Source organism: Hemiscyllium ocellatum, chromosome 2, assembly GCF_020745735.1.
Source record: "Hemiscyllium ocellatum isolate sHemOce1 chromosome 2, sHemOce1.pat.X.cur, whole genome shotgun sequence".
Classification (NCBI taxonomy): Eukaryota; Metazoa; Chordata; class Chondrichthyes; order Orectolobiformes; family Hemiscylliidae; genus Hemiscyllium; species Hemiscyllium ocellatum.
The window spans coordinates 152,976,073-153,004,061 of record NC_083402.1 but is presented as its reverse complement, the minus strand read 5'-3'; the positions used below and the strand labels follow the sequence as shown (position 1 = coordinate 153,004,061).

The 27,989-nt window shown below is 43.9% G+C and overlaps 1 protein-coding gene across 1 annotated transcript; it reads right to left on the bottom strand.

The window, feature by feature from the left end:
• Nucleotides 1–5: 5 nt before the first annotated feature.
• Nucleotides 6–27,989, bottom strand: LOC132826301 (major intrinsically disordered NOTCH2-binding receptor 1-like). Its single transcript, XM_060842119.1, has 3 exons — nucleotides 27,828–27,989; nucleotides 27,198–27,446; nucleotides 6–188 (listed from the first exon to the last, which is right to left on the bottom strand). Exons 1-3 carry the CDS (start codon nucleotides 27,987–27,989, stop codon nucleotides 6–8), a joined length of 594 nt encoding a protein of 197 aa, XP_060698102.1.

Sequence of the window (27,989 nt, the reverse complement as noted above, 5' to 3'; positions counted from 1 at the left end):
ATCATTTAATATCCAATAAAAACTATTAATATTGTAATTACAGTAATTAAAGTGCAGGCTGCTAATATGAACAGTGTTATTAGCTTACAACACTTGGCTCTTTTCAGTTCAGACTCTTTCTTCTTCAGTAAAGAATCATACCCTGGTGTATAAATGTCTTCCAACCAAAATTTCAGGTCATTTGGATCCTCCTAAATGAATGTAAATAAAAATTAAATATTGCTGAAAGTGAGGCATGTTGCTGAAACTTTTCATTTTGTGTGCATCAGAACAAACACAATAATACCAGAAGTCAAATAATGACAACAGTTTATACATTGGGAGAAAGAGGTGTGGATTGATGAGAAATTAACTCATATTATATATAATCCATTCACCCAAGCTCACTGCATTTAGGCTGAAAGAATTGAGAGAAACTAGTCACTGGAAAATGTGAAATCAGAAAATCTTATCACATAAGGGTCAATTTTTTTGTGTCTTATCTGAATTAATCTCCATGGTGTTAAGTCTACTCAGTGGCCATATTCTTGCTTTTGAGGTCATGAGAACACATTTGATTCTTTGGTTCAATACTAAATGAGTCAGAAATCTTAACTTTTTAATGAAAGCTGAACTGAGATCTGTTTTCAGTAAAGTATTCGTTGGTATCCTACAAGAAATTAAATTGGACAAAATTTGAATTAAAGTATCACTGGACCTCGGAGTGCGTCTGGGAAAATTAACAAACAGTGAAATTCACAACTGATCTTGGAGGAACTGTTTGGGCGAAGTTCATAGCATAGAATCAGATAAGTAATTGTTTTAGGTGGCCTACAGAAAATCTGCAGTGGTGAGTAGAGTGGGTTCTTTCTTGATTATATGATTTTTTTAGATATTTCTCTTGATTAAACTTAAAATATAAGCTATAACTATTAATTTTACCTGGAGAAAAATTTTGTAAAGGAATAAGATGGTGTTATTTTCTCGGTCTGTATATTGTGAAGGAGCAAAAATGGCCTTTCGTAGAGTGATATGTGTTTCTTGTCAGATGTGGGAGTTTAAAGAGAGTTTAAGGGTTACTGCGGGTTATATCTGCAATAAATGTTGTTGGTTGCGAATCTTATCAGATCGAATGGATCAGTTGGAGAGACAGTTAGAAGCAATGAAGAATCTGCAGCAGCAACAGTTTGTGATGGGTGGCAGTTATAGGAAGGGGGGAAAGTCTTAGATACAGTCGCATAGATAGGTTAACTCCAGGAAAGGTAAGAGAGGTAGGCAACTAGTGGAGGAGTCTTTTGTGGATATACCCATTTCAAACAGGTATGCTGTTTTGGAAAATGTAGGGGGTGATGGATTCTCAGGGGAACGTAGCACAAACAGCCAAGTTTCTGGTATTGAGACTGGCTGTAATGCAACGAGGGTTATGTCAGGTTCCAAGAGATCAATTGTGTTAAGGGATTCACTTGTCCAAGGTACAGACAGACATTGCTGTGGCCAGCAGCGAAAAATCAGAATGGTGTGTTGCTTCCCTGGTGCCAGGATCAAGGATGTCTCAGAGAGAGTGAAAAATGTTCTCACGGGGGAGAGTGGCCAGCAAGAGGTCATTGTCCACATTGGAACCAACGACATAGAAAGGGAAAAGGTTGAGATTCTGAAGGGAAATTACACAGAGTTAGGCAGGAATTTCAAAAGGAGGTCCGCGAGAGTAGTAATAACTGGAATACTCCCGGTGCTTCGAGCTAGTGAGGGCAGGAATAGGAGGATAGAGCAGATGAATGCATGGCTGAGGAGCTGGTGTATGGGAGAAGGATTCACATTTTTGGATCATTGGAATCTCTTTTTGTGGTAGAAGCGACCTGTACAAGAAGGAGACATTGCACCTAAACTGGAAGGGGACTAATATGCTGGCAGGGAAATTTGCTAGAGCTGCTCGGGAGGATTTAAACTAGTAAGGTGGGGGTGCCCAGGGAGATAGTGAGGAAAGAGATCAATCTGAGACTGGTACAGCTGAGAACAGAAGTGAGTCAAACAGTCAGGGCAGGCAGGGACAAGGTAGGACTAATAAATTAAACTGCATTTATTTCACTGCAAGGGGTCTAACAGGGAAGGCAGATGAACTCAGGGCATGGTTAGGAACATGGGACTGGGATATCATAGCAATTACAGAAACATGGTTCAGGGATGGGCAGGATGGCAACTTAATGTTCCAGAGTAGAAATGTTACAGGAAGGATAGAAAGGGAGGCAAGGAAGGAGAGGGAGTGGCATTTTTGATAAGGGATAGCATTACAGCTGTGCTGAGGGAGGATATTCCCAGAAATACATCCAGGGAAGTTATTTTGGTGGAACTGAGAATTAAGAAAGGGATTATCACCTTACTGGGATTGTATTATAGACCCCCTAATAGTCAGAGGGAAATTGAGAAACAAACTTGTAAGGAGATCTCAGCCACCTGTAAGAATAATTGGGTGGTTATGGTAGTGGATTTTAACTTTCCAAACATAGACTGGGACTGCCATAGTGTTAAAGGTTTAGATGGAGATAATTTGTTAAGTGTGTACAAGAAAATTTTCTGATTCAGTATGTACCTACTAGAGAAGGTGCAAAACTTGACCTACTCTTGGGATATAAGGCAGGGCAGGTGACTGAGGTGTCAGTGGGGGAGCACTTTGGGGCCAGCGACCATAATTCCATTAGATTTAAAACAGTGATGGAAAAGGATAGACCAGATCTAAAAGTTGAAATTCTAAATTGGAGAAAGACCAATTTTGACAGTATTAGGAAAGAATTTCAAAAGCTGATTGGGGGCAGATGTTCACTGGTAAAGAGACGGCTGGAAAATGAGATAACGCCTTCAGGAATGAGATAACGAGAATCCAGAGAAAGTATATTCCTGTCAGGGTGAAAGGAAAGGCTGGTAGGTATAGGGAATGCTGGATGACTAAAGAAATTGAGGTGAAAATGTGTTGCTGGAAAGGCGCAGCAGGTCAGGCAGCATCCAAGGAACAGGAGAATCGGCATTTCGGGCATGAGCCCTTCTTCAGGAATGAGGAGAGTGTGCCAAGCAGGCTAAGATTAAAGGTAGGGAGGAGGGACTAAGAACACCTCTGGGACACCCGGACCAACCAACCCGTGGCTCAACACTTCAACTCCCCCTCCCACTCCACCAAGGACATGCAGGTCCTTGGACTCCTCCATCGCCAGACCATAGCAACACGAAGGCTGGAGGAAGAGCGTCTCATGTTCCGCTTAGAAACCCTCCAACCACAAGGGATGAACTCAGATTTCTCCAGTTTTCTCATTTCCCCTCCCCCCACCTTGTCTCAGTCCCAACCCTCAAACTCAGCACCGCCCTCCTAACCTGCAATCTTCTTCCTGACCTCTCCGCCCCCACCCCCACTCCGGCCTATCATCGTCACCTTAACCTCCTTCCACCTATCACATTTCCAATGTCCCCCAAGTCCCTCCTTCCTACCTTTTACCTTAGCCTGCTTGGCACACCTTCCTCATTCCTGAAGAAGGGCTCATGCCCGAAACGTCGATTCTCCTGCTCCTTGGATGCTGCCTGACCTGCTGCGCTTTTCCAGCAACACATTTTCAGCTCTGATCTCCAGCATCTGCAGTCCTCACTTTCTCCTACAGGAGTTGGGAGGTCATGTTGCGGCTGTACAGGACATTGGTTAGGCCACTGTTGGAATATTGCGTGCAATTCTGGTCTCCTTCCAGAAAGTTGTTGTGAAACTTGAAAGGATTCAGAAAAGATTTACAAGGATGTTGCCAGGGTTGGAGCATTTGAGCTATAGGGAGAGGCTGACACATAGGGTGGTACGTGTATGGAGTGAACTGCTCGAGGAAGTGGTGGAGGCTGGTAAAATTGCAACATTTAAAAGGCATTTGTATGGGTATATGAATAGGAGGGGTTTGGAGGGATATGGGCCAGGTGCTGGCAAATGGGACTAGATTGGGTTGGGATATCTGGACGGGTTGGACCGAAGGGTCTGTTTCCATGCTGTACATCTCTATGATTCTATGACTCTATACCTGATCTTTCATTTAAATCACTCTGTGGGAGCATTTACCTTGGGCATATTGCATACTTGTACTCAATAATGATTAATTCATTGAATCTAAAGGGCGTTGGGATTTACAATGATTTAATGAAAATTGCACTAATGTGCTTCTTGGCTTCCCTTATTCATTTCACTCTGCCATAATGCACAAAGTAAAGGTAGCCGCCTCGCAAGCAGTTCTAATAAAGACAGAGTATAAGTCATATTTTACTTCAATAAAATGCTGCTGAGATAGAGAGTTGAACAGCTATAGTAGATGTACATTTACTAAAAGAGGAGCGCAGAAATGTTCAGAGATGCTGTAAAGCTCTGAAAGAAGCAGAATGCTGCAGAAACACAGAGTGAGCCACATAATGTTTGTCAGCTTTCCTTTCCTGGCTCTCATCAAAATGAAAGATGGTACAAAGCTGAAATGGCAAGTTTTCCATTCACAATGGCAAAACTTTGAGATTGTGATAGATTTAATTGACAAGCAAAAACAGCTAAAGTTTGACAGAAGTTTTAAATTTTGCTATTAGGGGTTCCAACATCTGGGATGGAATTACTGATCTATGAATAGGTTGCTTTATATTTGGAATCTTGTCATAGTCAGTAAAAACTTTGGACCCTTATAAGGTCGCTCCTGCACTGATTAAAAACCTGTTACATTGTTAACTGTTGTTGAAAAGTGTGGTGGGGGGAAAAGCGCAGCAGGTCAGGCAGCATCTGAGGAGCAGGAGAATCGATGTTTCGGGCACAAGCCCTTGTTTAGGAATGAGGCTGGTGTGCCAGGCGGGCTGAGATAAAAGGTGGGGGTGAGGGGGGTCGGGAAGAAGATTGCAGGTCAAGGAAGCGGTGCTGAATCCAGGGGTTAGGACTGAGATAAGGTGGGGGGAGGGGAAATGAGGAAGCTGGAGCAATCTACATTCATCCCGTGTGGTGGAGGGTTCCTAGGCGGAAGATGAGGCAGTGTGGTTGGATGAATGTAGATCTCTCCAGCTTCCCCATTTCCCCTCCCCCCATCTTATCTCAGTCCCAACCCTCGGACTCAGCACCGCTTCCTTGACCTGCAATCTTCTTCCCGACCTCTCCGCCCCCACCCCCTCTCCGGCCTATCACTCTCACCCTCACCTCCTTCCACCTATCGTATTCCCAGCGCCCCTCTCCCAAATTCCCACACCCCCCCCACCTTTTATTTCAGCCCGCTTGGCACACCAGCCTCATTCCTGAACAAGGGCTTGTGTCCAAAACGTCGATTCGCCTGCTCCTCGGATGCTGCCTGGCCTGCTGTGTTTTTCCAGCAACGCATTTTCCAACTCTGGTACTCCAGCATCTGCGGTCCTCACTTTCTCCCCATTGTTAACTGTCCCTGGAGAAGTATAACCTCCATCGGCAATAACTGATTCTCCCCTTTCCTGATGCTGCCGCACAAGCTATTTGTGCACCTGAACTTAATATTACTTTGCATACATGTGGTAAATAGGAGGATGTGTCTATTTGCCCTTCATTATTCCCTGTGAAGCAGCCCTTACACATTAAAAGGGTCATGTAACATTTGGCTTTGTTAGCATACTATTATTTTCATATGCATGAACATAGGAATGGTTTGCAAAATGATTAATCCTTCCACTTCCAAAATCAACTATTCTGGTGAATCTTGGCTGTTATTCTTGTGAAATGTTAATGACTGACTGGATTATCCATGAGAAAAGAAAAAGGACTGAAACCAGGCGAACCACCAGATATTGGTGAAGCCCTGTAGTTGTGATAGAGGAAGGAATTTTCTCTGGGCTGAGGACTGTGAAAGAGTATTGTCAGGTTAAATAGGATCACAGTTTACCATGTTTTTAGAAATCTTTTTACTTGCCTTATCTGCAAATAGTTTGGTTTATTCCATTTTATCTTCATTTCTCTTGCATAATAAACCTCTGTTTAATAGGCAAAACCAAATCTGCAACATTGCATGTTTGTGTTTCAGTGAAAGATTACTTCATTAAAACAACTGACTGATGGATCCAGTAATATCATCAGCTGGGATCACAGAGATGGGCTGAGAAATGGCAGATGGAGTTCAACCTGGATAAATGCAAAGTGATGCATTTTGGAAGGTTAAACTTGAAAGTTGAGTACAGGATTAAAGACAGGATTCTTGGCAGTGTGGAGGAACAGTGGGATCTTGGTGTGTAGGTCCATAGATCCCTTAAAATTGCCCCCTAAATGGACAAGGTTGTTAATATGGTGTCTTGGCTTTCATTAACAGGGGGATTGAGTTTAAGAGCCGTGAGATCTTGTTGCAGCTCTATAAAACTTTGGTTAGACCGCACTTGGAATACTGCATCCAGTTCTGGTTGCCCTATTATAGGAAAGATGTGTATGCTTTGGAGAGGGCTCAGAGGAGGTTTACCAGGATGCTGCCTGGAATGGAGGGCTTATCTTACAAAGAGAGGTTTACCGAGCTCGGACTTTTCTCATTGTAAAAAAGAAGGAAGAGAGGGGACCTAACTGAGGTGTACAAGATAATGAGAGGCATAGATAGAGTTGATAGCCAGAGACTTTTTCCCAGGGCAGAAATTGTTAACATGAGGAGTCATAATTTTAAGCTGTTTGGTGGAAAGTATAAAGGGGATGTCAGAGGCGGGTTCTTTATGAAGAGAGTTGTGAGAGCATGGAATGCATTGCCAGCAGCAGTTGTGGAAGCGAGGTCATTGGGGATATTTAAGAGACTGCTGGACATGCATATGGTCACAGAAAGTTGAGGGTTCTTACATTAGGTTTACCTTACATGAGGATCAATGGTCGGCACAACATCATGGGCTGAAGGGCCTGTTCTGTGCTGTACTGTTCTATGTTCTATGTTCTAGAAACGTGAATCCCTGAGGTTATGATTTTTCCTATGCATTACTTGCAAAATGAATATAGTATGGGGGAATTAACAGTTAAAAAGTTCTGAATAGAAGCTGGATGAGTGTGGTTAAAGATTTTCATGATTGCTAGCCATTAAAGTTTGGTGTACAATGAACTTACGAGAATGTAATTATGTGGGCGGACCCTCCCTGCCCTGAGTGGAAGCCTTTCTGTCTTTACAAGGCCACTTTTGCACTTAGAAATGAAAACTCTGTCCCATAAGTGAAACAGCAGGAAGCAATTGGTAAGATGCTTGTGCCTCCCTCATTTAAACTGTTTCTTGAGGAGGACAGTGTTCTGAATTGGATTTGAATGTAAAATACTTGATCGCATGAGTGCACTTACTTGGAGTTCCAAATGCAAAATAAGGAAATATCGTTCCTGAAAAATCAAATTATTTTTATGTCATCTGTAGGGTCCAATGAGGGAAGGGGCCATATTGGACCTGGTACTGGGGAATGAGCCACGGCAGGTGGTAGAATTGGTGGTGGGGGATTTCTTTGGGAACATGACCGCAATTCTGTAAGTTTTAGATTACTCATAGATAAAGATGAGAGTGGTCCTAAGGGAAGAGTACTAAACTGGGCCAGGAGCTCAGAAATGTGGATTGGACACAGCTATTTGAAGGGAAGTCCACATTTGAGATGTGGGAGGCTTTCAAAGATAATGCAGGATAGGCATGTCCCATTGAAGGCAAAGGATAGGAAGGGCAAGATTTGTGAACCGTGGATGACAGGAGAAATTAGATTAGATTACTTACAGTGTGGAAACAGGCCTTTCAGCCCAACAAGTCCACACCGACCCGCCGAAGAGCAACCCACCCAGACCCATTCCCCTACATTTACCCCTTCACCTAACACTATGGGCAATTTAGCATGGCCAATTCACCTAACCAGCACATCTTTGGACAGTGGGAGGAAACCCACGCAGACACGGGGAGAATGTGCAAACTCCACACAGACAGTTGCCCGAGGCAGGAATTGAACCTAGGTCTCTGGCGCTGTGAGGCAGCAGTGCTAACCACTGTGCCACCGTGCCACCCAGCATACGACCAGCCAAGAGGAAAAGGGAAGCATACATAAGGTCCAGGCAGCTAAGAACAGAACGGGCCCTGGAGGAATATTGGAAGAGTAGGACAAGTCTTAAACAAGGAATCAAGCGGGCTAAAAGGCGTCATTAAATAGCTTTAGCGAGCAGAATTAAGGAGAATCCCAAAGCATTTTATTCTTATATAAGAAACAATCGGGTAACTAGAGAAAGGATTGGTCCACTAAAGGATAATGAAGGAAGGCTGTGTGTAGAACCTGAGAGAATGGGTGAGATTCTGAATGATTACTTTGCATCAGTGTTCACTGAGGAGAGGAACATGATGAATGTTGAGATTAGAGATAGAAGTTTGATTAGTCTGGATCACATTGACTTAAGTAGGGAAGAGGTGTTGGGTAGGCTAGAGGATATTAAAGTGGACAAATCCCTAGGACCGGATGGGATCTACTAAGAGAAAGTGAGGACTGCAGATGCTGGAGACTAGAGTTGAAAAGTGTGGTTGCGGAAAAGTGCAGCAGGCCAGGCAGCATCCAAGCAGAGGCAATTCGACGTTTCGGGCATAAGCCCTTCTTCAGGAATGAGGCTGGTGTGCCTAATGGGCTGAGATAAAAGGTATTGGGGGGTGAATTTGTGGGAGGGGGACTGGGAATATAATAGGTGGAAGGAGGTGAGGGTGAGGGTGATAGGCCGGAGAGGGGGTGGGGGCGGAGAGGTCAGGAAGAAGATTGCAGGTCAAGAAGGCGATGCTGAATCAGGGTTTGGGACTGAGATAAGGTGGAGGGAGGGGAAATGAGGAAGCTGGAGAAATCTGCATTCATCCCTTGTGGTTGGAGGGTTCCTATGCGGAAAATGATGCGCTCTTCCTCCAGGCGTCGTGTGGCCAGGGTCTGGCGATGGAGGAGGCCAAGGACCTGCATGTCCTTGGCGGAGTGGGAGGGGGAGTTAAATTGTTCAGCCACGGGGCGTATGGGTTGGTTGGTGCGGGTGTCCCAGAGGTGTTCCCTGAAACGTTCTGCAAGTAGGCGGCCTGTCTCCCCAATGTAGAGGAGGCCACATCGGGTGCAGCGGATACAGTAAATGATGTGTGTGGAGGTGCAGGTGAATTTGCGACGGATATGGAAGGATCCACTGGGGCCTTGGAGGAAAGTGCGGGGGGAGGTGTGGGTGCAAGTTTTGAACTTCCTGCGGTTGCAGGGGAAGGTGCCGGGAGTGGAGGTTGGGTTGGTGGGGGGGTGTGGACCTGATGAGGGAGTCACAGAGGGAGTGGTCTCTCCTGAACGCTGATAGGGGTGTGGAGGGAGATATATCCCTGGTGGTGGGGTCCGTTTGGAGGTGGTGGAAAAAACGGAGGATGATACGATGTATCCGGAGGTTGTTGGGGTGGTAGGTGAGGATCAGTGGGGCTGTCCTGGTGGCAATTGGAGGGCGGGATTCAAGGCCGGAGGAGCAGGAAGTGGAGGAGATGCGGTGGAGAGCATAGTCGACCACGTCGGAGGGGAAATTGTGGTCTTTGAAGAGGGAGGCCATTTGGGCTGTTCGGTGTTGGAATTAGTCCTCCTGGGATCAGATGCGGCAGAGGCGGAGGAATTGGGAATATGGGATGGTGTTTTTACAGGGGACAGGGTGGGAGGAGGTGTAGTCTGAGTAGCTGTGGGAGTCGGTTGGTTTGTAGTAAATGTCTGTGTTGAGTTGGTCGCCCGAGATAGAAATGGAGAGGTCTAGGAAGGGGAGAGAGGAGTCTGAGACGGTCCAGGTGAATTTGAGGTCGGGGTGGAAGATGTTGGTAAAGTGGATGAACTGTTCAACCTCCTCAGGGGAGCACGAGGTAGTGCCAATACAATCATCGATGTAGCGGAGGAAAAGATGGGGGATGGTGCCAGTGTAGCTGCGGAAGATGGACTGTTCCACATATCCGACAAAGAGGCAGGCATGGCTGGGGCCCATGCGGGTGCCCATGGCAACTCCTTTGGTTTGGGGGAAGTGGGAGGATTGGAAGGAGAAGTTGTTAAGAGTGAGGACCAGTTCAGTCAGTCGAAGGAGGGTGTCAGTGGAAGGGTACTGGTTAGTACGGTGGGAAACGAAGAAGCAGAGGGCTTGGAGTCCTTCGTGATGAGGGATGGAGGTGTACAGGGACTGGATGTCCATCATGAAGATAAGGCATTGGGGGCGGGAGAAGCGAAAATCATGGAGGAGGTGGAGGGCCTGGGTGGTGTCCCGAATGTAGGTGGGGAGTTCTTGGACTAAAGGGGAACAGGACAGTGTCGAGGTACGTAGAGATGAGTTCGGTGGGGCAGGAGCAGGCTGAGACAATGGGTCGGCCGGGGCAGTCAGGTTTGTGGATTTTGGGCAGGAGGTAGAAACGGGCGGTGCGGGGTTGTGGGACTATGAGGTTGGAGACAGTGATTGGGAGATCCCCTGAGGTGATGAGGTTATGGATGGTCTGGGTGATGTGGGTTTGGCGGTGAGAGGTGGGATCATGGTCAAGGGGGCAGTAGGAGGAGGTGTCCGCGAGCTGGCGGCTAGCTTCAGCGGTGTAAAGATCGATGCGCCAAACGACCACTGCGCCTCCCTTGTCTGTCAGTTTGATGGTGAGGTTGGGGTTAGAGCGGAGGGAGTGGAGGGCTGCGCGTTGTGAGGGTGAGAGGTTCCAACCCAACCCAACCTGCACCAACCAACCCAACCGCCCCGTGGCTGAACTCTTAAACTCCCCTCCCACTCCGCCAAGGACGTGCAGGTCCTTGGCCTCTTCCATCGCCAGACCCTGGTCACACGATGCCTGGAGGAAGAGCGCATCATCTTCCGCCTAGGAACTCTCCATCCACAAGGGATGAATGTAGATTTCTCCAGCTTCCTCATTTCCCCTTCCCCCACCTTACCTCAGTCTCAACCCTCGGATTCAGCACCGCCCTCTTGACCTGCAATCTTCTTCCCGACCTCTCCACCCCCACCCCCTCTCCGGCCTATCACCCTCACCCTCACCTTTTCCACTTATCGTATTCCCAGCGCCCCTCCCCAAAATTCCGCCCCAGCCCCCCCCCCACCTTTTATCTCAGCCCGCTTGGCACACCAGCCTCCTTCCTGAAGAAGGGCTTATGCTCGAAATGTCGATTCTCCTGCTCCTCGGATGCTGCCTGGCCTGCTGCGCTTTCCAGCAACACACTTTCCAACCCGGGAGGCGAGAGAGGAAATAGCTAGGGCCCTGACAAATATCTTTATAGCATCCTTAAACACAGGTGAGGTGCCAGAGGACTGGAAGGTTGCTCATGTTGTCCCCCTGTACAAGAAGGGCAGTAGGCATTTTCCGGGCAACTACAGACTAGTGAGCCTGACGTCGACTCACTTTCTTGAAATGGAGAAAGGTGACCAGTGGTGTTCCACAGGGGTCAGTGTTGGGGCCGCTGTTGTTTGTAATATACATAAATGATCTGGAAGAGGGCACTGTTGGTATGATCAGCAAGTTTGCAGATGATACGAAGATTGGTAGAGTAGCAGAAAGCATAAGGGACTGTCAGAGAATACAGGAGGATATAGATAGGCTGGAGATTTGGGCGGAAAAGTGGCAGATGGATTTCAATCCAGACAAATGTGAGGTGATGCATTTAGGCAAGACTAATTCGAGAGCGAATTATACAATGAATGGAAGAGCCTTGGGAAAAGTTGATGGGCAGAGAGATCTGGGAGTGCAGGTCCATTGTACCCTGAAGGTTGCTGCACAGGTGGATAGAGTGGTCAAGAAGGCATATAGTATGCTTGCTTTCATCAGACAGGGTATTGAGTATAAGAGCTGGCAGGTCATGTTAAAATTGTACAAGACATTGGTTCAGCTGCATTTAGAATATTGTGTACAGTTCTGGGCACCACATTATCAAAAGGATGTGGATGCTTTGGAGAGGGTGCAGAGAAGGTTTACGTGCATGTTGCCTGATATGGAAGGTGCTAGCTATGAACAGAGGTTGAGTAGGTTAGGTTTGTTTTCATTAGAAAAAGGGAGATTGAGGGGGGACCTGATTGAGATTTATAAAATCATGAAGGGTATAGACAGGGTGGATGGAGACAAGCTTTTTCCCAGGGTGAAGGATTCAATAATGAGAGGTCACGCTTTCAAGGTGAGAGGTGGAAAGTTTAAGGGGGATACACGCGGCAAGTACTTCACACAGAGGGTGGTGGGCGTCTGGAACGCGTTGCCAGCAGAGGTAGTAGAGGCAGGCACGGTAGATTCAGTTGAGATGCATCTGGACAGATGTATGAGTAGGTGGGGAGCAGAGGGATACAGATGCTTAGGAATTGGGCGACAGGTTTAGACAGTAGATTTGGACCAGCTCAGGCTTGAAGGGCCGAAGGGCCTGTTCCTGGGCTGTAAATTTTTTTTGTTCTCTTTGTTCTTTGAATTCTGAAGCTCTCCAGTTTCAATATTCTGAGGTAACTGATAGACTGGGCCATCACTCAGCCATTTTACTGCTTCATTGTTACCCTGAACAAACTAAGAAAAATACCAGTGGAAGGACATTGTGATAGGAAAGAAGTAGAGGCAATAGAATGCAGGATCAAAGGTTAGGGTGAGAAGGCAGGAAAATGATTGGGAAATATATTAGTCATTACCAAGTGGCAGAGTAAACTCAATTGGTTGAATGGCCTAATTCTGCATTGATATCTATCGTCTTGTGGTCTGGGAGGAGTGATGGGAGAAGACAGGGAACCAAATAGCTGATAGCTGGAGAGGGGTTAGCCTGCAGTGTTGATGGTGTTCAGTGTAGGGAAAGTGAACCAAGGGTTCTGGTGATGTTAACTGAAAGAGAAATGTTAGCCTACTTAATTTCTTGTCTTTCCTTCAACAATGGCATGAGATTAGATTAGATTCCCTATACTATGGGAACAGGCTCTTCGGCCCAATAAGTTCACACCTGACGAATGCATCTAACACTATGGGCAATTTAGCATGATCAATTCACCTGACCTACACATCTTTGGTTTAGTGGTGCTGGAAGAGCACAGCAGTTGACAGCATCCGAGGAGCAGTACTGCTGTGCTCTTCCAGCACCACTAATCCAGAATCTGGTTTCCAGCATCTGCAGTCATTGTTTTTACTTACACATCTTTGGACTGTGGGAGGAAACCCACACAGACATGGAAATAATATGCAAACTCCACACAGACAGTCACCCGAGGCTGGAATTGAACCCGGGTCCCTAGCGCTGCGTGGCAGCAGTGTTAACCACTGAGCCACTGTGCCGCCCCTACGCTATTTTACAACTTGGTCTGAATTTATCTCCCAAGCAAAGGGCAAGCTTTCTGATGCCTTTTGTAGTGGATTGCTGATGTTTTGGCAGTTTAGTTGATTTAAAGGAGTGTGCTCTCCCAAGCAGGGTCTATGCCTTTCCATAATACACGATGAAGGAGCAGCACTCTGAAAGCTAGTGCTTCCAAATAAACTTGTACTATAATCTGGTGTTGAGTGATTTTTAACATAATGCAAGGGTATGTACAGAACAATCAGCTCAGGTTTACACACTCAGAGGTTCCAGAACAATCCAGAACCTTTCAGGCACACTACAACTTCAAGAATAAGTGGGCACCCTGGAAATTGTGGTGCTTTTGTGACTGCTATTATAACCACAAGATCCAGGCCAATCAAGTCTGTTGGTGATTGGGTTATAATGCATGCATTCTGGCCCCGCAAGGTTACTAACAGACCTCTTTATCCCAGTTTCTCCACCAGTGAAGCCTGTTGCCACCAACACAGACTCTTTCCAATGGTCTCTGATAGAGATAAAAACAATGACTGCAGATGCTGGAAACCAGATTCTGGATTAGTGGTGCTGGAAGAGCACAGCAGTTCAGGCAGCATCCAAAGTGCAGTGAAATCGACGTTTCGGGCAAAAGCCCTGATAGAGGTGTGATAATCTCCCCTTTCCACACCAGCAATAATTTTTGACTCTGATAGCATTCTTGCCAGCTTTGAATAGACATTTAAATGAATTCAGGGCATTAAAATTTCCTAAGCATTGCACTCCAAGACAGGTTTGTTCAAAATCACAGATAAAAAATTGTCAGGTATAATGTAGAAAACAGCCCTTTACAGAGGAAGCATTCAAGAAGTACGATTACAAAAATAAATTGAATAAGATCGTGACATCATGAAGAATAAAAACAGAATATGAATCCAAATGGAGTTAAAATGCTCAAAGCACATGAATGAGGAAATTCTAAAGTCTAAATTATTAAATAATTTGTTGTTTTGCAAAAAAAGGAATGTTTTTCGTCACAACAAATAATTTGTAATTAAAGATAATAGGTTGGATTTTCTGATGAGTGGATGATCTTTCCTTTTTTGAAAGAAGGGAGCTCTGTATTTCTGAGAGTTGGGTGGAGGTCAAGGTCCATAGGGCCATTCTTTCAGGGGAAACAGGCAAATAGGGTACCAGTCGGGGAGGGGATTGGGTCTCAGATGAATAGGATGCAAGATCAGTAGTGAGTAGAGTGCCAGATAAGTAAAGCGCCAGGGTGTCAGATAAGTAGGCCGTCAGCTGGATAACCTACTGGAGTGCAAAATGGCAGGGTCAGTGATACAGTATTTAGGATGGGTCAGGGGGGTGGGGAGGGACTGGGTCCAGTCGGTGTCAGGTTGGGACTGGTAAGGGTAGGGGAACCGAGTTCAGTTAGGGCGCTGATGGGGTTGTCTAGTCCAGGACGAGGTTCAAGTCAAGGCCTTGAGGGGGTGGGGGGGGGGGGGCTGGGTATAAGTAGTCTTGGGAGGCATTGTTGGGTATGTATGTGAGGTAAGTATGGGTTCAATTTAACATTTACTCATAAGATAGGTTATATATATATAATAGCCGAATGTCTCTTCAGGAACCATTTTCCTTAATTTCACTGGAGATTTAAATATATTTCTGGAGGTTTGCAGGCATTGGGGAATTACCCAGATTAAAATTCAATTTCTCAAGCAATATACTCAGACTGTGCTACAATGGGGATTCCACAGGATTCCCATGTCCAACTCCCATCTACACTGGAATAATGACTGTCAGGTCATTGATGCAAATCCATGTACAATGTAAACAGACTTTCATTTTAGAAAAGTGGTGACTGACCAATGAGATCATGAGATACTTAAAGGAAGGGGAAGCAGTTAGACAAGCAACCATAGTAACAATCAAAAATGATAAGAATATTTATAAGATTGGATCATAAAATGGTCACCAACCCCACCAATAGACAATTTTCTGTGAACATTTGTGAAATGGAGAGATTTGAATGTAAGGCCATCAGAGATATGTTTACAAATCTGTTGCACACTTTATTACAAGAAGATTATATATTTTGTTTCAGCTAGTAACTAAGGTGTGATTTAATTTTTTTTGTTGCTTGGTATGGAAGTATATTTAGTATTTGGCTACATACACATTAGTTAATGTTTTCAAATAGCTGATCAAAATAAGATCAGGAAAACAAACACATGGTTCTCAATTGATGAAAATACAGAAAAGAAGTAATAAATAAATGAAAGATGATGAGATAGCAATTACGAAAGCTAAATTGTGCTTCAATTCACTGGTGTCAGCATGGTTTTATGAAGGGTAAGTGCGTTTGACAAACTTGTTGGAGTTCTTTAAAGATGGGTTCTGGGTAATCCAAGATGGAGGACAGGAAACATTTTTGGCTGTAACAACTGCTCCATTTTTGAGGTATTTTAGGTGCTGGAGGTGATTTCTTTGAATTCTAGGAGCAGCAATCACTGTTTTATATGCTGTTGCATTGTTTTGGAATTTTGGAAAAAGAAGTCAAAACAACAGATGGGTGGCAGGGTGGCACAGTGGTTAGCTCCGGTTTCCTCCCACAGTCCAAAGACGTGCAGGTTAGGTGAATTGGCAATGCTAAATTGCCCGTAGTGTTAGGTGAAGGGGGGAATGGGTCTGGGTGGGTTGCGCTTCGGCGGCTCAGTGTGGACTTGTTGGGCCGAAGGGCCGGTTTCCACACTGTAAGTAATCTAATCTAATCTAACTGCAGTTTTAAAAGGGAGAAGAACAGACAAAGGAAGCACATGGTGAGATCAATGCAGGACAGAGAGAGAGAAAGAAACTGATACCACAGTGTACCTGCTCAGTTTCTGTCTTTGCTGTTTGAATTCATGTATCACTGGACATCGGAGTGCGTCTGGGAAAATTAACAAACAGTGAAATTCACAACTGATCTTGGAGGAACTGTTTGGGCGAAGTTCACAGCACAGAATCAGATAAGTAACTGTTTTAAGTGGCCTACAGAACATCTGCAGTAGTGAATAGAGTGGGTTCTTTCTTGATTTTTTTTGAGATATGTCTCTTGATTAAACTTAAAATATAAGCCATAACTATTAATCTAACCTGGGACAGTGTTTTGTAGATGAATAAGATGGTGTTATTTTCTGGTCTGTAGCTTGTGAAGGAGCAAATAAAGCCTTTAGTAGAGTGATATGTGCTTCTTGTCAGATGTGGGAGTTTAAAGACAGTTTAAGGGTTACTGTGAATTATATCTGCGATAAATGATGTTGGTTGCGAATCTTATCAGATCGAATGGATCAGTTGGAGAGACAGTTAGAAGCAATGAGGAATTTGCAACAGTATATGATGGATAGTGATTATAGGAGGAGGGGATGAAGCCTCAGATACAGTCACATAGATGGGTTAACTCCAGGAAAGGTAAGAGAGGTAGGCAGCTAGTGCAGGAGTCTTTTGTGGCCATACCCATTTCAAACAGGTATGCTGTTTTGGAAAATGTAGAGGGTGATGGATTCTCAGGGGAACATAGCACGAACAGCCAAGTTTCTGGTATTGAGACTGGCTCTGATGTAATGAGGGGTATGTTGGGTTCCAAGAGATCAATTTTGTTAGGGGATTCACTAGTCCGAGGTAGACAGGCGTTTCTCTGGTCAGCAGCGAAAAAGCAGAATGGTGTGTTGCTTCCCTGGTGCCAGGATCAAGGATGTCTCAGAGAGGGTGCAGAATGTTCTCAAGGGGAAGAGGGACCAGCAAGAGGTCATTGTCCACATTGGAACCAACGACATAGGGAGGGAAAAGGTTGAGATTCTGAAGGGAAATTACAGAGAGTTAGGCAGGAATTTAAAAAGGAGGTCCTCAACGGTCGTAATATCTTGATTACTCCTGGTGCCAAGAGCTAGTGAGGGCAGGAATAGGAGGATAGAGCAGATGAATGCATGGTTGAGGAGCTGGTGTATGGGGGAAGGATTCACATTTTTGGATCATTGGAATCTCTTTTGGGGTACAAGGAGGACGGATTACACCTAAATTGGAAGGGGACTAATATACTTGCAAAGAAATTTGCTAGAGCTGCTCAGGAGGATTTAAACTAGTAAGGTACCTTCCATACCAGGCAACATCCTCGTAAACCTTCTCTGCACCCTCTCCACAGAGTCCACATCCTTTTGGTAACGTGGCGACCAGAACTGTACACAGTATTCTAAATGCCTAACCAATGTCTTGTACAATTTCAACATGACTTGCCAGCTCTTATACTCAATACCCTATCTAATAAAGGCAAGCATACTATATGCCTTCTTGACCACTCTATCCACCTGTGCATCAACCTTCAGGGTACAATAGACCTGCACTCCCAGATCTCTCTGCCCATCAACTTTTCCCAATGCTCACTGTATAATTCGTTCTAGAATTAGACTTGCCTAAATGCATCACCTCACATGATCTCTCGTTATTGAATGCTTCACCCTGGGAAAAAGCTTGTCTCTATCCACCCTGTCCATACCCATCGTGATTTTGTAAACCTCCATCAAGTCCCCTCAATCAGGGATAATCACCTTATTGGGATTGTATTACAGACTCCCTAATAGTCAGAGGGAAATTGAGAAACAAACTTGTAAGGAGATCTCAGCTATCTGTAAGAATAATTGGGTGGTTATGGCAGGGGATTTTAACTTTCCAAACATCGACTGGGACTGCCATAGTGTTAAAGGTTTAGATGGAGAGGAATTTCTTAAGTGTGTACAAGACAATTTTCTGATTCAGTATGTGAATGTACCTATTAGAGAAGGTGCAAAACTTGACCTACTCTTGGGAAATAAGGCAGGGTAGGTGACTGAGGTGTCAGTGGGGGAGCACTTTGGGGCTAGCGGCCATAATTCCATTAGATTTAAAACAGTGATGGAAAAGGATAAACCAAATCTAAAAGTTGAAGTTCTAAATTGGAGGAACGCCAATTTTGACAGTTTTAGGCAAGAACTTTCAAAAGCTGATCGGGGGCAGATGTTTGCAAGTAAAGGGACGGCTGGAAAATGGGAAGCCTTCAGGAATGAGATAACGAGAATCCAGAGAAAGTATATTCCTGTCAGGGTGAAAGGGAAGGCTGGTAGGTATAGGGAATGCTGGATGACTAAAGAAACTGAGGGTTTGGTTAAGAAAAAGAAGGAAGCATATGTAAGGTATAGATAGGATTGATCAAGTGAATCCTTAGAAGAGTATAAAGGAAGTAGGAATATACTTAAGAGGGAAATCAGGAGGGCAAGAAGAGGACATCAGATAGCTTTGGCAAATAGAATTAAGGAGAAACCAAAGGGTTTTTACAAATACATTAAGGACAAAAGCATAACTAGGGTGGGAACAGGGCCCCTCAAAGAGCCCTCCTGAAGAAGGGCTCATGCCCAAAACGTCGATTCTCCTGCTCCTTGGATGCTGCCTGACCTGCTGCGCTTTTCCAGCAACACGTTTTCACCTCTCAAATATCAGCAAAGCGGCCTTTGTGTGGAGCCGCAGAAAAATGGGAAATACTAAACAAGTATTTTGCATCAGTATTTACTGTGCAAAAGGACATGGGAGATATAGAATATATAGATGGTGACACCTTGCAAAATGCCCAAATTACAGAGGAGGAAGTGCTAATGTCTTGAAATGCATAAAGTTGGATAAATCCCCAGGACCTGTTCAGGTGTACCCTAGAACTCTGTGGGAAGCGAGAGAAGTGATTTCTAGGCCTCTTACTGAGATATTTGTATCATCGATAGTCACAGGTGAGGTGCCAGAAGACTGGAGGTTGGCTAACATGGTGCCACTGTTTAAGAAGGGTGGTAAAGACAAGCCAGGGAACTATAGACCAGTGAGCCTGACATCGGTGGTGGGCAAGTTGTTGGAGAGAATCCCGAGGGACAGGATATACATGTATTTGGAAAGGCAAGGACTGATTAGGAATAGTCAACATGGCTTTGTGCATGGGAAATTATATCTCACAAACTTGATGGATTTTTTTGAAGAAGTAACAAAGAGGATTGATGAGGGCAGAGCAGTAGATGTGATCTATGTGGACTTCAGTAAGGTTTTGACAAGGTTCCCCATGGGAGACTGGTTAGCAAGGTTATATCTCATGGAATACAGGGAGAACTGGCCATTTGGATACAGAACTGACTTAAAGGTAGAAGACAGAGGGTGGTGGTGGAGGGTTGTTTTTTCAGACTGGAGGCCTGTGACCAGTGGAATGTCACAAGGTTCGGTGCTGAGTCCTCTACATTTTGTCATTTACATAAATGGATGTGATCATAAGAGGTACAGTTAATAAGTTTGTAGATGACACCAAAATTGGAGGTGTATGGACAGTAAGGAAGATTACCTCAGATTACAGCAGGATCTTGATCAGATGGGCCAGTGGGCTGAGAAGTGGCAGACGGAGTTTAATTCAGATAAATGTGAGGTGCTGCATTTTGGGAAAGCAAATCTTAGCAGGACTTATACACTTAATGGTAAGGTCCGAGGGAGTGTTGCTAAACAAAGAGATCTTGGAGTGCGGTTTCATAGATCCTTGAAAGTGATGTTGCAGTTAGATAGGATAGTGAAGAAGGCGTTTGTTATGCTTTCTTTTATTGGTCAGAGAATTGAGTACAGGATTTAGGAGGTCATGTTGCGGCTGTACAGGACATTGGTTAGGCCACTTAGACTTAGACTTACAGTGTGGAAACAGGCCCTTCGGCCCAACAAGTCCACACCAACCCGCCGAAGCGAAACCCACCCATACCCCTACATTTACCCCTTACCTAACACTACGGGCAATTTAGCATGGCCAATTCACCTGACCCGCACATCTTTGGACTGTGGGAAGAAACCGGAGCACCCGGAGGAAACCCACGCAGACACGGGGAGAACGTGCAAACTCCACACAGTCAGTAGCCTGAGTCGGGAATTGAACCCGGGTCTCTGGCACTGTGAGGCAGCAGTGCTAACCACTGTGCCACAGTGTCGCCCACATTTTTCCCACTTTTGGAATATTGCATGCAATTCTGGTCTCCTTCTTATTGGAAAGATGTTGTGAAACTTGAAAGGGTTCAGAAAAGATTTACAAGGATGTTACCAGGGTTGGAGGATTTGAGCTGTAGGGAGAGGTTGAACAGGCTGGGGCTGTTTTCACTGGAGCGTCGGAGGCTGAGGGGTGACCTTTTGGAGGTTTACAAAATCATGAGGGCATGGATAGGGTAAATAGGCAAAGTCTTTTCCATGGCGTTGGGGAGTCCAGAACTAGAGGGCATAGGTTTAGAGTGAGAGGGGAAAGATATGAAAGAGACCCAAGGGGCAACTTTTTCACACAGAGCGTGGTACGTGTATGGAATGAGCTGCCAGAGGAAGTGGTGGAGGCTGGTACAATTACAACATTTAAGAGGCATTTGGATGGGTATATGAATAGGAAGAGTTTGAAGGGATATAGGCCGGATGCTGGCAGGTAGGACTAGATTGACTTGGGATAACCGGTCAGCATGGAGAGGTTGGACCGTAGCGCCTGTTTCCAACCTGAACATCTGTATGCCTCTATGACTCTATGTAACCAACGAGGTAGATAATGGGGATCTGGTGGATTTGCACATCTAGATTTCCAGAAGGCTTCTGACAAGGTGCCACATAAATGACTGATCCACAATGTTAGATCCCAGGAGATTAAGGGTACAGTGTTGACTTGGATCAAGGATTGGTTGACTGACAGAAAGCAGTGTGTCAGCATAGTTGAGTCCTTCCCTGGATGGCGACCTGTAACTAATGAGACGCTGCAGGGTTCAGTTCTTGGACCTCGATTGTTTACAATTTTAAATTAAATGATCTGCAAGCAGAGATAGTGTGTAACAAGGCAAAGTTCATGCATGATACTAAAATAGGTGGGAATGCAGGCAATGATGAGGAGATAAAGAGTTCATCGGTGATTATTGACAGGCCAGGAGAATGAGCCTGAACCTGGCCGATGGGGTGTGATGTGAATAAGTGCAAGGTTGTTCATTGTGGATGGAAAAATAAAAGTGACAAATTATTATTTAAATGGGAAAAGGATTCATAGTGCGTCAGTGCAGAGAGATGTGGACATCCTTGTGCACCAATCGCAGAAACTGGGGATGCAGGTGCAGTATATAACAAGAAAGGCAAATGAAAATGTGGTATTTATTGCAAAAGGACTGGAGTATAAAAGTAATGAAGAGTGGTTACAATGATACAAGGTGCTTGGTGAATCCATGCCTGGAATATTGTGTCCAGTTTTGGTGTCCTTATCTGAGGAAGGATGTGGTGGAACTGGAGGCTGTTCAGAGCAGGGTCACCGGGTTGATCCCAGGGCTGAAAGGGCTGGTGTACAAGGAGCAGTTGAACAGCTTGGGCTTGTACCCACTCAAGTTCAGAAGATTGAGGGGGATCTGATTGATGGATATAAAATGCTGAAGGGGATGGATAAGGTGGATGTTGAACAGATGTTTCCCCTTGTGGGACAGACTCAAACAAGAGATATAAAGTGAGAGGGGGTAGATTTAAAATTGAGACAATGAGAAATTACTTTACTCAGATGGTTGTGAATCTGTGGAACTCACTGCCCCAGAGTGCAGTGGAGGCAGAATCAATCAACAGATTCAAGAAAGAAATCGATATGTTTCTGATGAAAGACGGGTTAAAGGGCTGTGGGGAGCAGGCAGGAAAGTGGAGTGGAGATCAAAGATCAGCCATGCTCATGTTAAATGGTAGAGTGGGCTTGAAGAGCTGAATTGCCTACTCCCGTTCCTAATTCCTATGTTCCTATATTACAATCATAGGTCCAATATTATATAATATATAGGTTCACCTCTCAACCATAAGATCAAGAAAATGTTGGAGGAGAAATAGGCCATTTGGTCCATCAAGTCTACCCTGCCATTCAATGCACCTCATCTTCTGCCTAGGAACCCTCCAACCACATGGGATGAAAGTAGATTTCTCCAGCTTCCTCATTTCCCCTTCCCCCACCTTATCTCAGTCCCAACCCCCGGATTCAGCACCGCCCTCTTGACCTGCAATCTTCTTCCCGACCTCTCTGCCCCCACCCCCTCTCTGGCCTATCACCCTCACCCTCACCTCCTTCCACCTATCGCATTCCCAGCACTCCTCCTCTGAGGATATTATACGTTTCAAGAAAGTCTCCATTCATTCTTATAAACTCCAATGAGGACAAGCCAAACTATTCAACCTTTCCTCACAAGAACATCCTCCCATCCCTTGGATCATCCTAAAGAACCTTCTGTGACTGCCTCAAATGCCCATGTACTTTTCTGTGGATTAAGGGACTGAAACAACTCACAGTATTCCAGCTATGGTCTGACTCGTGCCTTGTACAGCTTCAGCAAGATCTCCCTACTTTCATTATCCAGTATCTTTGAAATAAAGGCCAACAGTCTATGTGTCTTCCCTATTACCTGCTGAATTTGGATGTTAACTTTTTGTGATTCATGTGATTGAACCTCCACATCCCTCTGTTCTGCAGCTTTCTGAAGGGTTCCCAGTTAGATAATATCCAGCACTTCTCACCTTCCTTCCAAAGTAGATAACTTCATATTTTCCCACATTATAGTTAATCTGCCAAGTTTTTGCAGATTCTCTTAACTAGTCTATATCCCTTTTGTTGAGTCTTTGTGTCATCCTCGCCACCTGCCTTCCCCACTGTTTTTGTGCCACCTACAAACTAGACAATAGCATGGGGTTCACGTCCATTCTCCAAACACTATTGTTTATTGTAAATAATTGATCATCTTTAGCTCCTTGCTTATTATTATTATGTATAAACACTGTGCATGCACCAATTCTTCAACTTGTTATCAGCAAGATCAGAGCCAACGCCTAAATCTTGTGTACAAGCCCATAACATCATATTTGTTGCTGCAGCCAACTCCTTTCATCATTATACAGGGGTACACAAAGCCAATACTCTACTGAACTCTGAGCTGCATTCTATGTACTATAGCTGTAATAAAAGTGTCCAAGCTGCAATATTTCTATCCTACAGCCTTACTTTATCACAATGGATGCAGAAACACTCATTGAAATTTTTGCCATCTCAAAATGTGATTGTTCCACTGACCATCTTGATAGCTTCCTGGCTTCAGCCCTCTGCTAATTGGAGCTCATCTGAAACTCTGCTATCTGTAGCCATCTTACTTTCTTTACATCATGTCCTCAGTAATCAATATGCAGTGACTGGGTTGAAGTTTTAATCTGGAATCAGGGGCCTAATATTGGGTAAGTTTCTGGATCATGACCTGGCATCAGGTCAATGTCATTCACTGGGCCTGATTTTTGACAAGAAGCCCGTTATGGGCCAGGGAGTGCACTTGGTATCAATTAAGGATGACAGACAGTCTATCAAAGCTATTAGAGGATCAAGACGATTGCCTCCAACAAGGACACCAGCAGCCCCCCCCCCCCCCTACAAAGTTAGGAGCAGCTGATGGATTGGAGGTAAAGCACATGCCTTAGGATGGAGGTGGCCTGTGAAGAGACTTAACAATATTTAACATTATAAAGGCCAGATGGACATCATTGAGGGGCAAACCCTGGCACAACCATAGCCAGAGCTTCATTATGAGATAATTGTGAGATCATTCAACTGTTCAGTAGCTTTTTGATTGCTCAATTTCAAAGCCCATGTTGTAGACATCTACAGCACAGAAAAAGGTCCTTCAGCTCACCACGTCCATGCCAGTCAAACACAGCCACCTAACTATTGTAATCCTTTTCTACCCCTTGGCCTATAGTTTTGTTTGCTTTAGCAACGCAAGTGGACATCTAAATACTTAGAGCCATAGAGTCATAGAGATGTACAGCATGGAAACAGACCCTTTGGTCCAACTTGTCCATGCCAACCAGATATCCCAACCTAATCTAGTCCCACTTGCCAGCACCTGGCCCATATCCCTCCAAACCCTTCCTACTCACACACTCATCCAGATGCCTTTTTAATGCTATAATTATACCAGCCTCCACCACTTCCTCTGGTAGTTTTTATTCCATTAACACACCACTCTCTGTTGAAAAGGTTGCCCCTTATGTCCCTTCTAAATCTTTCCCCTCTCACCTTAAAACCAAGTCATCTAGTTTTGGACTCCTGCGCCCTGGGAAAAAGACCTTGACTATTCACCCTATCCATGTCCCTCATGATTTTATAAACCTCTATAAGGTCTCCTCTCAACCTCCAACGCTTCAGGGAAAACAGTCCCAGCCTATTCAACCTCTCCTTATAGCTCAAACCCTCCTACCCTGCTGACATCCTTATAAATCTTTTCTGAACTTTTTCAAGTTTCACAGCATCCTTCCTATACCATGGAGACGAGAATTGAATATTTCTTAAATGTTAGGAGGGATTCTGCCTTTGACCACTCTTACAGGCACCAAGTTCCAGATTCTCACCACACTCTGGGTGAAAAGATTTCTGTTCACATCTCCTCTAATCCTTTTGCCCATTAGCTTAAACTTATGTTTTCTGGTCATCGAACCCTCCATGAAAGGGAAATGTTCCTTCTTGTCTACTCAATCTGCACTCCTCCTCATCGCCATCATGTTCCCTCCCAATCTGCTCTACCCTAAGGAAAACAACTCCAAGCTATCCAATCTCTTTTCATAACTGAAACTCTCCAACCCAGCAAACATCCCTGGTAAATCATCTCTGCAGTGTTATCATATCCCTCCTATAATGTAGATTCCACACTGCACATAATACTCTAGCTGTGGCCCAACCAATAGTTCATTCCAGCATAACCTCCAATTCTGTGCCTCAGCTGATAAAGGAAATCATGAATCAGTAATAAATGCTAGACAGTCAGTAATTCTCACAGCCGGAAGAGAATAATCACTTTATTCATCTGTCCTGTTTTTTTAAAGAACTGGGGGACATGCACACCAAGATCCCTCTGATTCTCGATACTTCCCAGTGTTCTACTGTTCATCATGTGTTTCCTTGCCTTATTTGTCTTATCCAATGCAATACCTTACTTTAATCCAAATTGAATTCCATTTGTCACTGATCAGTTCATCTGTCCGACCTATCTATACTTTTCCTGTAATCTAAGGCTATCCTCTGATTTACCACCTTATGTTATGAAGATGAAGGTGTGTATATACTTTTAAGAGAGAGTGAATGCTGTTTTGCACTGAGACCTTACTGTCCTATGATTAGCTAACAGTCTCAGAGGGTACTGGAAAATTGTAAAAATGTAACATTTGACTGTTAAGTAGATGCCTGAGTTGGTTTCTATTCTGACAACATTTTGAATTTAACCAATCAGTTTAAATTATGCCTCAGGATGATAAAACGCAATTGAGTTTAAATTTATTGTTTAGCCAACATCAAACCAATGAGGCTATCTGATGTTGGGAGGATAAGAAAGGCAGGCAGTTTGAAAGTTAGGTAGAGTAACTGCCATCAACAGTGTAACTCCATCGAACCACTCTCTGTCAAAGGTACCTTTTCATATAAAAAATATTTGCAAAAAAGAAAGAAGATGACCCAGGGAGATCTTTAGCTGGAAGAAGAGAGACACTGACGATGGCAGCCGCTGTGTGGCTTTGAAATTAGTTGATATAATCTTAATAGCAGTCTTATTGGAACAGCATATTGTTATGGAGTTGGAGGCAGGTAATAAGCAGTTAAGAGAAAGGGAGGCTTAGAATTGTAAATAGTTGTTATTTAATGTTCACTTTTAGAATTAAGGAATAATTTGATTTTTTTAAATTGTGGAGTTTAGGAGTTCTCTGTCACTCATCTTTTAACAGATTAGGAGGCAAGGCGAGCTTTTCTGTGAGCTTGGTTTAATTAATAGAAGGGTTCACTGCCGTGTCATAGCAACTAGTTTTTGTGTCATCTGTGAAATTAAGCCTCCCACATACAAGTCTAAATCATTTATATAAACCACAAACAGCAAGGGTCCCAATATTGACCCCCATCGTAGACCACTGTACACAGACTTCCAGTTGGAAAGATAGTTCTCGAATATCATCCTTTGCTTCCTGCCACTCAGCCAATTGTGGATACAATTTGCCAGATTTCCCTGGAAACCATGGTTTCTAACATTGCTATAAGACTCCCATGTGTAATCTTAGTAAATGCCTTGCTAAAGAGCAAGTAAACTACATCAAATATATTGCCTTTATCTACCTGATCACCTCTTCTAAAAATTCAATCAAGTTGGTCAGACATGACCTCCCCTTAATAAACACGTGTAGCCACATGTTGGTTAATCCCTGCCTCTCCAAGCACACATTAATTCTGTCCCTTAGAATTGGATCCAATAATTTCCCCACCACTGAGATTAAACTGATTGACCTGTCGTACCCCTAAATACTCACGTACAAGTGTATCCCTGCCCATCTTCTCCAGATACCATTTACTCAGTATTGTGTTCCTCTAGGCATCCCCATTCTTCTGCCTGGGAATTTTGTATCTGCATTGCATTGACCGTAGATTCTTCAGGCAGTTTGGTTTTGCACTGTGAAATATTCTTTATAAAACTCTCTGCTACATTATGATACCTCTCTTTTAATTCAGAAGATTTATTGAAGTATAGATTCATTATCATCTAGCATGGAAATGGAACCTTCGGTCCAACTAATCCATGCTAAACATAATCCCAAACTATACTAGTCCCACCTGCCTGTACTTGGCCATATCCTTCCAAACACTTCTTATTCATGTCTTTTAAATGTTGTAACTTTACCTGCAACCACCACTTCCTCTGGAATTTCATTCCATACTCAAACTACTCTCTGTAAAAATGTTGCCCCTCGTGTTTATTTTATGTTTAATTGTACCTTTACTAAATATCCTCAGTATTTTATAACTCAATGTATACTTATTGTCTTTATGAACTACACTGTGACATTTAATAAGCCCCTAGGTGCAAAATGATATTACATAAATTGCGGTATCTACTAACAAGAGTATTTTAATCATGTATCACCTTGCTTAAATGATCAGCTAGATTTGTTTGTTCTGACTGTCTGTCATAATCCTGAATTGTCCATGATGGATGAGCTTTGTTCAGTTGCCAGCTGTTTTCTGTCCTTATGTCTGCATACAAGGGATTCCTCTTGATGGTGGACTTCAAGGTTTGAGGAGTGATATGTTTGCTGAGCACATTATCAATGAGAACAGGGCCATCGCCATACAACCGTAAGCTGAACTTCTCTGACGCATCTTGGTCTTTAGTCTAGAAGACATTTAATACACAACAATGCAGCGACACTGATATAATTCACAGGACTATTATCAGAATCAATTTGTGATGACTCTGCTGTTTTATTCAATTAATTTTTGTCAGGAAATGGTCGCAAATGTTCATTTGAATGCACAAAAATAACCGATTAAACAAGTTATTTCCTAAAATGCAAAGAATAATTACAAAAGTACACTTAATGAATTAAAATATTGGTTTTGTATGATCAAAATTCCAGAGTCATCTTTATGAATGTTTTATATCTTTTTATCAAGGTCAGTGAATTTAAATTTGAAAAAATCATATAAAAGCATTTCCAATGTATTTGCAATTCTCAGAGCAAATGCACAATCTGAAGATGTTTGAACCACTTACTGATGAATAGACTCGATTGTGCCACTGACGACCACTCAGAGCTGCTCCAGAGAGACCTGTAAAACCAAATTGGCTTAAACCAGGATTTGTACCTAATGCTTTTACATCTAACTGCAGAAATTTGTCAGGATGGTTGTTATTTGGCAAGACTGAAAGGTCCAT

Coding starts and splice junctions, on each gene's coding strand:
- LOC132826301 (XM_060842119.1), bottom strand. CDS start 27,989: ATGGACCTTTCAGTCTTGCCAAATAACAACCATCCTGACAAATTTCTG. Junction 27,447..27,827: donor ACAATCGAGTCTATTCATCA/GTAAGTGGTTCA, acceptor AATGTCTTCTAG/ACTAAAGACCAAGATGCGTC. Junction 189..27,197: donor TAGCTGATCATTTAAGCAAG/GTGATACATGAT, acceptor TTCATTTAGGAG/GATCCAAATGACCTGAAATT.